Genomic DNA, 12,347 nt, shown 5'->3' on the forward strand with positions numbered 1-12,347 from the left:
TTGAGGTGTGAAGCAGAATAGAAGGGTGAGAGGCCTACCCGAGTTTCTTGACATATTCAAGATAGCCGATGAGGATCTCGTGGTACACTGCTGTTCGTAGAATCCGAGGTCTGAAGAAATGAATACTGTCAAGGTATGATATGTAGACCCGTCTGCAGAGGTAGAGAGGGAGAACACGGTCAATACCAAGCTGAAATGCCATTTCTCTATTATCATATTCTACATGTAATAATAAGATGTATATACCTAGTGTTGGGCAATGAGCACTCAGAGCCATACTCCTGTACGTGCATGCCAAAGAAGCAAACGTCTACACCGTCAATCTCCTCAAAGGCGAAAAGTGCTTTGGTTCTGTAGGGAAAGGTCTCGGGCATCTCACTCGTGTCCACAAACCTGTTGCAAAAAGGAAACTACAGTTACCACCTCACAGTTCTATCCCTCCACCAACAAGTCAAGTTGCAGTTTAAACCACGCCTGTCCAGACTAATGCAGTTTACAAGAAGACTTTGATGGGATTTTATAGTATTCTAAAAAGTTTAAAAAGTGTATTTGCATTCATGAGTTATGGCCAAGTCAGTGGCTACGACAGGCAGGATCTCATTATCTACACAAGGGAGAATAGTTCCTGAAATTCTGTCTTTTTTCTTATACTTGCTTTATTTGGTCTTCACCACAAGTATTCCCACACCTCTGTTTTTGTAAGGCACTGTTCACATCGGCAGATGCTTGTTAGGAATAGAGTTTCCATTAGTCAAATGGGTTCTATCCCACACCTCCAATCTGGTTTCACTGACTTTTTACCTTACTCCAATTCGCTCGGTATCAGAGGGATTCACATACTTTCTCCGGTGAATCTTTGAATGATGTATTCAATATAAACAATAAAATGATCTGTGAATTATTATATTAGTGTTTGTTATTATGTTTCTTCATAATTGTTGCTCAGATGAAGATCTGACCCTGTTTTAAGACAAATTTGAACATAAACGCAGATATTCCACTGTGTTAGCTGTTTAATTACGTAGTGAAGCAGAGGGCTCGTGGCCTGGTTTTACAATGCCACAACTACAGAAGAACATGTTAAGATCAAATATTTAACAGGTGCATAATGCAGCACATTAAAGTTTTATAATAACAATTTCCAAAGCTCCTTCCCCCATTTAATTGTGACTTGAAAAACTGTCTTGAGACGTTTGCGTGTGTCTCACTGGTTTTAGAGACACTCGAGAGCATAATGGGACTATTCAGGTCAAGAGAACTTGAGTCAATAAAAAGAAAGCCAAGTCTTAAATCCGTCCACCTGAAGATAAGAGGTTTTCGGATGAAGATGTCATCCCTGTGAGGACGGGACTTTAATCTTGTTCGAGGAAACGGTGAACATCTCTTGAGTTACTCAGGGAGGGTGTATCCTCCGTCTTGTCAAACTCCCAGGTTCCACTATGACTGTAAGTGGTATAAAGGCTTTTATATACGGTATTCGGCTTTTTGTGGCAGGGACAATAAAAAAACAGATCTGGGAAAATACAAGCTGTGCTGGTGCATCTACAAATCAAAGAGGATGAGACAAGTATACGGTTGTCTAAAACATCAATGCCTCCCTCATGCTCGCCTCCTTTATGAATATTAATCAAGTGATATAAACGATAAGGTAATAAAAATGTTCAATACACAAAAGAAAACATTACGGAGAATTATAAATTTGCCTATTCCATCACATTTCAGTTCAAACATAGTCACCCCCATCTAGGGCTGCAACCAACGATTATCTTCTCGATTAATTGATTAATTGTTTGGTCCATAAAATGTCACAAATTGTTGAAAAATGTCGATTGTGTTTCCCAAAACCTTGAGATGATGGTTCTCTTTGTCCACACACCAGAGACATTTAATGTACTGTCATAGAGGTGCAGCACAATTAAGAAGCTGAAATCAGAGAATTTTCACTTTGATTACTAATTGATTAATGAATTAAGTTGCAGCTCGTCCCCCATTGTCTTTCTGTGGTCAGTGATGCTCTCACCTGGCTTTCATGCCTGGTTTAACCTCCACCGTTTTATCGGAGCTTGCCACCACTCGCACAAAAACCTCTCCAGCCTCTGGGTGGTTCTGTCTCTTCAAGTATTTATTCACACGGTCCTCTATGTACATTCCCAATCGAGTCGACTGCAGCCCTACGGTAAACAAAAAAACAGTTCAGGAGAAATATTTTTTAAAACTTTACATGGTTTTAACGTTTCTCAAACAACGTGCAGTGGCCTTTGAGTTAAGAAAAACAAGAAAAGCACTAGAAAAGGATTGCAACACTATTGATGGTTTACTTGAGACATTAAGAGCTAAAAATCTGGTATGATGTCAAGAGCTACAAATACCAAATACCAGTATAACCACAAGGCCAACAACAAGAACAGCAAATCTGTGACTGCAGCGCATGTGCAGATGGAGGTGGTTTATATTATCAAGTGTTTGTGAGACAAGTGTAATAATCTGTCGACATTTTGAACACTGCACCGAACATTACAGGGAACGCTGATTCAACATCAATATTATAGCAGCAACAATTAATCGATTAATCATTTTGTTGTTAAGCTGAAAAACAATCAGAAAGTATTTGGTTTCTTTTTAATACCAAACATGAGGATGATGCTGCAGTGCTCAACTACATGTGTTATAGTAAACTGAATATGTTTGGGTTTGAGACTGTGAGGAAAAAAGGCCCTAATGAAGAAAAAAAAATGAGCACTAACTTTTTGCAGAGAACTTGTTTTCCTTCCGTGTTTTTCCACTCTTCTTCAAACAGTTATCACAAATGAACCTAGAAAGAGAAAGACAGATACATAAGACTTAAAATTAACAGATGAAATATGTTACAAAAATAATTTCGAGGAGAAGCAGAGTTAAACATCTCACCCAGATGGCCAAATTGTTTCGTAGTGTAGGGCGCATATCTGGTGCATTTTCCGTCCGCAATCTTTACATTCAACAAACCTAAAGAACAACAGACACATATGAGAGATTTGACATTTCCACATAGAGCTTTGACTTAATGTTCAAAGGGCTCACTCTAGTAGTACTTAATAAAATCCCAGTACAGTATGCAGGTCAATGCTCTGAAATGGATAACTGAGGATGTTCATGCATATAAAGCACCGATGCACATCGTTTAGCGCTCAAAAACCGCCCATGTCGTTTCTGACGCCATCATTTGTATGAATATTGATATCTTAGCTGCTGAAACAACAAGCAACACAAATATCTCCATTCTCGTCATTGTTCCTCCAGTCGTTACACACTTGCAAGCCAACCAATGCAAGTGTGCCTTTGTGGGAGGTTATGTCACAATATCCTGCAACTGATTAAACAATAAGTCACGACGAGAAAGGCGATAAGTGCATGTCAAGGAACTCTGATGAAAAAACTCTCATTGGACAAAGAGTTTCACGTTCCACCCAGAAGGCGGCGCAGTGGAGTTGCCCTGGGGCTTCACCGAAAACCGATGTGATTGATCAAAAAGCTCCAGAGAGAAAATATGCAGACTGTGCACCAAAACAAAGCCAGATGTGGGAGGCAGAAAATAACTTTTTAAGAAGTGATCAAGAAAACAAATGTGAGAAATGGAAAAATAAGTAAAATGATTATTAAACACAAATTAAACTAACTTCTAGATAGGAAGCGTTTCCTCTCAATGGCGGTCTCTCTCATTATAGGGCGTGGCATTTGTGTTTACTTACGGTTCAGGGTCAAGAACGTCGTTCTTCTTCCGTTCAAACTGGTCTTTTGATATCATCCTGAAGTGTGAGGGAAAAGAAGGGGAGAGCGAATAAGAAATATGTGCTTCAAGTGCTCAGCTCTGAGTGTTTCTCATTGCCAGCCAAGTCATGGTAATGAGTTAAATACAGGGCAACAAAAAATTGCCTTAAAGGTCAACATGTGGGAATGAGGACTATTGTTCAGTGCAGTTTTAATAATGCATACATCTCAAAACCACCAACACACTGTTAATGAAACATGTGCATTGGCAGATCTATAATTAAATTTTACACAAATTAACATCACGCAAGCAAGTTTTCAAAAACCTGGTGAAATTCTCAATAGAAGCAAATAAATCATTACAGCAAAGTTTGTTTGCTTGCTTAAGTTGTAAAATACTTGAGGAAACATGAGGAAACATGTTCTTTGACTTTGATAAATTCATGGTTGCTGTCCTGCATCTGGCCTGGTACTGATGTGTTAGAAGGACCTTTTACTTTGCTATCAAAAATAATTTGATAAGTTCCAGAAATAATAAAAAAGGTTGCTGTCTCCTCTCACAATGTTTCTAATCCTACCTGTCAACTTGAGTTATTTTTTCAATAATGGATACAATAGTCAGTTACTTACGTTTGCGGCTGTGCAGGATCATCTCCTAACGTCACGCTCTCCCCCTGTATCTCATTAAAGCACTTCTCACAGAAGTGGTACCTGTAGGATCACACATTGAACATTCAGCACATACAAAACTATAAACACAGCGGAGCAACAGTGTCATGCCGATCCTTGTGCGATTTTTCCCTGAATTGAAATGCCTATTGCTTGGCTTCTTGTTAGCGTGTGTCCAACACAACTGTGCACAAAACCACACTTGTCTTTTATGTTTTGTGATAGCGAGCGGGGAATCCCTGAGCTCCCATTGCGGGTGTAAATGGACTGCTCTGCAGGAGCGTCATGCTGTATGTCAGGCTTTGCTGTTTCACTGCTGCGGCGCTGCCCCGCTCTCAGAGTGCCCAGTCAAAGTGTTGGAAAAAAATGGCTGCAGTGACTCAGTTCATACAGCAGGGGGTGCAATGGAATGTGTTGTAAACCATTACACTCTGGCCTTCAACTGAGAGGAAAGGCAATGATGGGCGATGCTGTTTGTGGCCTTCACCAAAAGTGTTATATTTTCATCCGTTGTATAAGAGAGGGGGGCGGTAACACTGAATTAACTCAGCCCCTTGATAGATACCGAGAGAAAAACAATGAAGGATGAACAATGCTCTATTCAGTCTATGGTGCTCTGTTGGGTTAGGGTCTACAGAGTTTCCCATTATGAGACTGGGATGCTATGCTGGTACCTGGCTGTAAATAAGTGTTGTTGTGAGAGAAACCCATTAAGTCATCTGATGTCATGCCAGGACAGAGGCAGAGCCATTTAATCTGTAGCTGTCAGGGTGACAGTATTGCCTAGATCATAGTGGTCCCTCTAGAGCTACAGGGGAACAGATCACTGGCTGGAGGGTTAACACAGGAGGGGTAATACAGTTCAGATGGCTGCATTTATAGCCCATCAAAACATGTAAATGTGTGGTGTGTATGAGATGACTCAGTGAGATTAAAATTACACCTAGTGCAATATTATCTTATACTCAACACGGTTGAGTTCCCAGCCAACCATAATTCCAAAGATATACACTGACTGACTGACGCCAGACAAACGCACAGTACCTGTTCTGGTAACTGTAGTATGTTCCTCCAGTAGGTATGGTGCAGAGCTGCTTGCCATAGCAACAGAGAGTTTGAGGAGAGAACTCATACTGCCAATACAAACAACACGACAAAGGTGGTTAAAACATTTCAGACAATAATGTGTCAGAAAATCATTCAGAAAAAAATGAATCAATGCTTTTACACTCTTTCCAACTCTGTTTACTAAATCTTCAGCTCTGCTGTAGTCTCATAGGAATAGCCCCTTCTCACCTTCCTCCCGCAGCAATAGCCCAGCCCCTGCATGACAGGGTCAATCTCTGACTCAAACACCTCCGCCAGCTTGGAGCAGTACTTGTAAACACGGGATGTCTTGCGGTTGTAGAGCCAGGCGTTGTTGAACATCAACCAAACATCGTCGACGTATTGCCATGGCTCTTGGTATTGACCCGTGTCCAGTTTGCGCTTTATTGTGGACAGATCTATCGGGTTCTTAACAATGTCAAAGTAATCCTAGAGAGAGGACAGATACATATTTATGTGTTACAGACCAAAGGGCTAAAATAGTGCAGCTGAATTATGTGCTCCCACTAAAGAGAAAGCTTTAGGTGACGTGTGCTACCTACCGGGATACCAAGAAGCATTGGGTCAACTGGCTGTCGGAAGGGAAGCGACTCAGGGTCCTGACGGTAGAGCGACTCCAAAGTCGGCATCAGAGCCTGACGCAACTCCTCGGGCTTAAAGACTGAAAAAATAACAATGAAAGAACAAGGAAGTGTTAGAGACTAAAGATATAGTGAATTGTTTCCAAAAAATTAAATATGAAGGGAAGCAAAAAAACTAAACTAAACAACAAACAGAAGGGAGGCCTACAGTAATACATTGTGCCACTTCTCTATCTTGTCTTCAGCAATTGAGTGTAACACACATATATATATATATATATATATATATATATATAGTGTCAGGTGTCCTTCAAGTGGATATCATGATTGTCCAGAATATTATAAAAGCTGTTGCATCGCATGTTCACTATTTGTGTTAAATCCTGACAAGCTCAAAGGAGGTTCAAGAGTGTGGACACTGTAGTCGGCACCATGCAAATAATATTATAATAATAAGTTGTACTGACACAACAGCAACATTTCGGCTTGCTAGACTGAGAATCCGGTGATGCCAGATAAGGTTAATGGTGCTACTGCAGATATTCTGGTAGATAGCAGAGCTACTGCTTCAGCAGTTAAAGCTAATGAGCTAAGTATGTACACCAACTTCTAATTTGGTAAATAAATATAAGTCATGACAGTTGGTTTCACAGTTGGTTTCACAGTTGGTTTCACAGTTGGCACAGCGTGGGTGTATGAACATTACCGAAAATGACAAAAACCCTCTCTGTTGACTGAGTGGAGCTTGTTTTGAATCAATCATCAGACTCTACACAGGTTTTGTTCATCTCTTGGCTTCACACTCACTTTTCCTCCGTGACTGAGAGGGTGATGAGGAGGTTGTGCTGTTGGCTCCACCCTCTTCCTCTTCTTTGGGTTCCGTCTTAATTTCCGCCTTTTTCTCTTCCACCGCCATCGGCTCAGGCTTTACCTCTGGCTCTTCCTTCTTCACCAACGTTGATGCAGAGTCATCCTCGGTCTACAGACAAATGGGCAAATGACTCATTATACTCATTTATACCATAACACTCAAAGGGGATCAAAATGACTTATAGAACTCGTCTCCCAAACATTCATGCCTTCAGTTTTTCACGATTGTGCGATTGTGTGTCTCTTCTTGTCCTACTGCTGAAATGACCTCACACGAAAACATTGTTTGCTGCTCAATAAACAAGTCTATTTATTTATTCAACTGTTTGGAATTGATGGCTGCCAAGGAGAAATTAGCTCATTGTTATCAACGGAAGTCACGAGTATGTTTAAAATTAACAACACGAATGCCTTGAGATCTACAACATGTTACATTTATTCAAATTAATTCACAGGGGGAGACACCAAATTGTCAAATTGTGTAAGAATTAATGATCAAATACATTGATGTTTCATACAAAATTAGGTTAAACATACACAAGTTAAATACATTTTTTGTTATAGTGACTATGAAAGATATCACTGGCTTGTCCATTTGGGTTTGGAGTGCTTATCAAATTTCCAGTTCAGACATCGGAGGGGTTTCACATGCTGTTTAACCACCAACGACTTTTGTTTGGAGCATCCAGATGCTTATTATAAAATACCAATTTTTGTATTTGACCATACAGCCTGACCCACCTCCATCTTGGTCTCAGTTTTGCCGCCAGCGGCCTCAAACTCCTGTTGCTCGTGGTGTGTCTCTGCTTTGATCTCCTGGACAGGTAGGTCTGCTCCAACATGCTGCGAGTGCAGGTCACCGCTGGCGGCTGAGGCTGGCGTGGGCACCCGGTTATCCAGACTAGCTCCTGACTGAGACAGCTAAAACACAGGAGGGGACAGACAGGGGCAGAGAGAGAAAAGATAAATTAGGCATTTGCAAGAGCTTCACTGCTTTTTTGTGTGAAGGACTGAAGCTATGACACAGATGAACAACTCCTGTATTGATCTCATTGCTGCCTTAAATTGAAAGATGTTACATTCCCATTGGGATGGATGCTACAAACAGCGAAGATGAAGTTATAAGACAGAGAGGTGGATGTTGATGGGTCGGATTGATACATGGCAGTCAGAGGGATGGGAGTTGGCAGGGGAGGGGGAGGGGTTCAGAGTGGAGGGCATGCGGAGGGTCTCAGTCTCACCGGCGTAGTGGGGGGCTGAGGCGGGGGCTGCGTCTGTGCTGCAGTGGGGAGTTCCGCCTGGGGTTGGGGCTGGGTGGGGCAGGGCGGGGTGGAACCCTGGGCTAGGGCAGGGCCAGGGAGGGTGGGGGTGGAGCTGCGGCTGGGGGGTTGGGGATGCGGCGGGTTAGTGCCCCCCCCAGCCGTGGAGGCGGAGGAGGCAGCAGGTGGAGGCGTGGAGTGCAAGGGGGTTTGGGAGGAGGCTAGCTGAGGGCCCAGCGAGGGGCCAAGTGCATTCATGGGAAGGTTAGCGTTCTGCTGCTGCTGCTGGAGAGAAGGACACACAAAGTGCAGGCAGACAGACAAACACACCGGAAGCAGACAAACAAACAGTCACAAGGTCAAACAGACAAACACCACCACACACAATTTGGGGTTTAGAGGGCATCTTGTGATTGGTACAAAAACAATTTAAGAGCAATTAGTGTGTATTAAGTAGTTTGATTTTAGTCCCTCAGCAGCTAAAAGAGAAAGCATTAACAAATACAGACAAAAGCATCACAAATCCAACTAGGTCCCTCGTCTCACCTGGGTGACAGCAGCCTGTGCCTGACCCATACCAGGGCCCACGGTGACGTTCATGGCGCCTGTTGCAGTGACTGCAGCAGATCCTGGAGGGAACTGGGTCTGAGCCAGAAACTGTCCCTGGCTGGCCGTCTGGCCAACTATGTTGCCGCCCCCGTTTCCAGCCATCATGCCCTGGGCCTGGGGCATCCTGGAGGGAGACAAGCCCATCTACAAGGCAGGAAAACAAAGTTACCTTCTTGCAACTTTGACTCAAAATCTCTTAACAAGAAACGCTCAGTCTGGATAATCCTGCTAACAAACGGAAAAAAACAAACCACTCACATAACCTCCTTTGCGGAGGTAAAAAATGGTGAGGTCACAGGCTATATCAAACTGTCGACCTTAACCGAAATTTTACGGAATTATTTTCGATAAGATTAGGTTGATATTTAAATAACTCTCTCTCTGAATGAGTATTCACTGTAGTCCTGTTCTTTAACAAGACATGTAATAACAGGGCACATTATTTCACACTAAAAACATAAACGTAATGCTGTGCAGCAACACAATGGAAGAATCCAATTAAGCAGTAGTCTGCTCTTTCCTTTTCAGGTCACCTGTTTCTGCTAACAGCTGGCATTTTGCCTTTTTTGTTATTTGTCTACCTGCTGCAGTGACTCATCCATCTTAAAACTTCAGTCAACCACATTTTTAATAGGTACCTTGTGTGTGTGTGTGTGTGTGTGTGTGTGTGTGTGTGTGTGTGTGTGTGTGTGTGTGTGTGTGTGTGTGTGTGTGTGTGTGTGTGTGTGTGTGTGTGTGTGTGTGCGTGCGTGCGCTGTGATCTGAGTGTCCTTGTGCCCCCTTCCCTCCTCACCGCTGGGACAGAGCTCATGTTCATTTGCTGTGGATGGTTCATGGGTGAAGCGGCCCGGGCTCCCATCGTTGCCTGGGATATCTGGGCATTGGGCAGTGCCATGTGGTTGAACTGGTTCATTCCTGGACAAAGAGAGGACCACAATGTTAAATAATGGGCACACACATAAGTACTTCACAGTGCTAAAATAGTAGTGAAGGTTTATACATTTCTAATTTAGTTCTATTAGACAGTACATTTTTGTTTAAATTATCTTTTCTGTTCTATCTCTTCTCTCTTTATGGTTTCATCCTTGTTTTCAATAACTTCTTTCTTGTCTCCTGCACCACTTTCTCTCTGACAGCCACTTGCTTTGTTTGACCCTCCCAATGAAATCTGTCTGAAATTAAAATGTTCAACATGCAAGACATACCTTGTGAAACCTGCATGCGATTCATGATCTGATTTGGCATGTTTGGCAGAGGCACAGGTCCATCTATAGAACAAAAAATATATATGTACATGAACCAAAAGATAAAATCTTAACACAAGTTTAAAGTAGAAAATGTATTGGAGAGTTGCTCAAAACTAGCTGGATAACAGGTAAACTTCGAATCAAATATTATTTGAGATTTGACCTGAAAATCTGTTAGAATAATTATACTTACTCTGTGGCCTTGGGCCCAAGGCATTGGGCTGGGCGAGGACAGGCTGCTGGGTCCCCTGAGCGGCCAATGGTGCCTGGTTGATGATTTGCTTCTGTAGCCTTGAGCGTCTCTTCTCCTCCAGTTCCTTTTGGATTTTATAGATTTTCTCAGCCAGAAAGTGATAGTACTCATCCTGTGGTGGAAGGAGATAGTAAAGTTAATAAAAAATTAAAATGTGTGTTTCGAGGCTATATGCTGCACTACTACTATGTTGTAGTAGCCTTGACAAACCAACCAATTCAAGTAATTCCTTTGACCCACCCGGCTGTTAGCTGACTCGTACATGTCTCCCTCCACCTTTCTGGCGTAGGCCACCAGGTTCTCCATCCGTCTGTCCTTTAAAGCTGCCGGGTCAGGGGTAGGGAATATGGCTTGTACTCTGCCACAGAAGAACAGAATTTGTAACTTCTATGGTTACTTCTGGTCTTGGAGCATAAGTCAGCAGGAGTAACTAACAAGTCTGGAGACGAACAAGAAATGTCCAGCAGTTAGATACAGCATGGATATGTACTTACAGTTTGTGTACGAGGTGATTGCGCAGGTCCTGAGTGACGTGCTCATGCCAGGCTTTCCTGGTGCCTGTGGCAGGGACAGGTGCTGCTGTGGGTAGGTTGCCCATAGAACCCACTGCTGACCCATCTGACAGCAGCTGACTGGATGTGGAAGAGGACAAACCAATAAGGTGAGATGCCACATACAATTTCCATCAGGGTTTAAATATAAAATGTAGCATTCATGAAGAGAAAAAATTAAAGCAGTAAATGCAAGCCAGTTCTTATTGGCAGGGACTGACTTGTTAGTGTTGAGTGTGTTGGGAAGGGAGTCGGTGTGCAGGTTTGTCTGTTCTGAAGTGGTCACACCCATTGCCGCACCTCCGAGAGCCATCTGGTTACCTGTAAAACAGAACAGTGTGAACACACAGCACTCCCTGATTTCAACATCAAGATCAGTACGTACATTTTAGCTTTAAATGGCTGCAACGTCTGTAAATGAATTGGAGCCTACACAACAAAAATTAAAATTAAAATGGCTATCTGACTGAAAGTATTTAACTTTACAGTTTAATGTCTCTATTTTATAAAATTCAAACCAATGAGGGTTCCTTGTGTTAGGGTGTTCTCTACATATTCAAGTCCATCAATACATCACACATTAAGTCACAAATTTACAATGTTGGAAGGCTTACAGATCTCAAAACAAATCAGCCCCTCTGACTTTACCAAGTGCATTGATGGGTCTCATCTGCTGTGAAAGCTGTTGTTGTTGCTGGGCCTGTGCGTTCGGTGCCCCTGCTGTCCCCACTGCCTGCTGGGCCTGCCCAGTGGCCTGGCTGCTGTAAGGCAACCCAAGTGCCGCGTAGGCTCTCTGCATGGAGCTGGGGTCTATGGGGGTTGAGGTATTGATGGTGGGAGCACTGGGCTGGCCCACACCAACTGAAGACATGGGGTTCGGGAGGCCTGCATTGGGAGAGCTCAGCATAGCTGCGGAGCGAGACAGATTCATCAGTTCACACTGATTATACTGTTAGCAGCTTGCAGTGATGACCATGTTGCTGACTCTGGAGCTACCCCGGCTTGAGTACAGAAACAATTTGAAAATGTTGAAGCTGTGTGCCAAGTCCAGCAAATATAAAAATAATCTGGATTGGTGAAAACACGGCCAAGTCGTAGAACAGAACAGGTAACACAATATACACATGCATTTGAACACTTAGACCTCTGGCAACAACATGGCAGCATTATACAGTCAGAACATTAATGTAAGGCTAAATGCTTTGAAAAGCAGCGAACTGAATAAATGCATAAATCCCTTCAGGGGACAGAGCTTTAGCATATTTGCTGGGTTCCAGCATCAGTTGAGCTAAAAAGCTCTTAGACAAAAATCGGAGGAGGCAGAACAAAGTATAACTGTGCACTGTTTGTGTTGGCAGGAGAGACACAAGCCCCGGCATCATGTTTTCAACCCCATGTGTTCATGCAAACCAAATAGGGACAGACCAACACTGGAATGCTTTAAGTAATGAAAG

At 42.8% G+C, this 12,347-nt stretch overlaps 1 protein-coding gene across 6 annotated transcripts in view; it reads right to left on the bottom strand.

Annotated features, from left to right (window-relative positions):
- crebbpa (CREB binding protein a) overlaps window positions 1-12,347 on the bottom strand; it is a 38,087-nt gene that overhangs the window by 6,004 nt on the left and 19,736 nt on the right. For 5 of the 6 annotated variants that reach the window (XM_047333694.1, XM_047333693.1, XM_047333692.1 and 2 more), the window contains 21 exons: window positions 11,542-11,802; window positions 11,115-11,214; window positions 10,837-10,974; window positions 10,583-10,700; window positions 10,283-10,454; window positions 10,048-10,110; window positions 9,636-9,757; window positions 8,780-8,986; window positions 8,216-8,518; window positions 7,716-7,895; window positions 6,912-7,083; window positions 6,066-6,184; window positions 5,713-5,952; window positions 5,461-5,549; window positions 4,378-4,458; window positions 3,729-3,785; window positions 2,908-2,985; window positions 2,745-2,812; window positions 2,021-2,171; window positions 247-393; window positions 39-152 (listed from right to left, as the gene is read on the bottom strand). In XM_047333694.1, the coding sequence (XP_047189650.1) occupies window positions 39-152; window positions 247-393; window positions 2,021-2,171; window positions 2,745-2,812; window positions 2,908-2,985; window positions 3,729-3,785; window positions 4,378-4,458; window positions 5,461-5,549; window positions 5,713-5,952; window positions 6,066-6,184; window positions 6,912-7,083; window positions 7,716-7,895; window positions 8,216-8,518; window positions 8,780-8,986; window positions 9,636-9,757; window positions 10,048-10,110; window positions 10,283-10,454; window positions 10,583-10,700; window positions 10,837-10,974; window positions 11,115-11,214; window positions 11,542-11,802 (2,980 nt within the window). The remainder of the gene's footprint in view (window positions 1-38; window positions 153-246; window positions 394-2,020; window positions 2,172-2,744; window positions 2,813-2,907; window positions 2,986-3,728; window positions 3,786-4,377; window positions 4,459-5,460; window positions 5,550-5,712; window positions 5,953-6,065; window positions 6,185-6,911; window positions 7,084-7,715; window positions 7,896-8,215; window positions 8,519-8,779; window positions 8,987-9,635; window positions 9,758-10,047; window positions 10,111-10,282; window positions 10,455-10,582; window positions 10,701-10,836; window positions 10,975-11,114; window positions 11,215-11,541; window positions 11,803-12,347) is intronic. The other variant, XM_047333695.1, reaches the window with a different exon arrangement.

This window comes from Scophthalmus maximus, chromosome 8 (assembly GCF_022379125.1).
Source record: "Scophthalmus maximus strain ysfricsl-2021 chromosome 8, ASM2237912v1, whole genome shotgun sequence".
In the NCBI taxonomy this organism is placed as follows: domain Eukaryota; kingdom Metazoa; phylum Chordata; class Actinopteri; order Pleuronectiformes; family Scophthalmidae; genus Scophthalmus; species Scophthalmus maximus.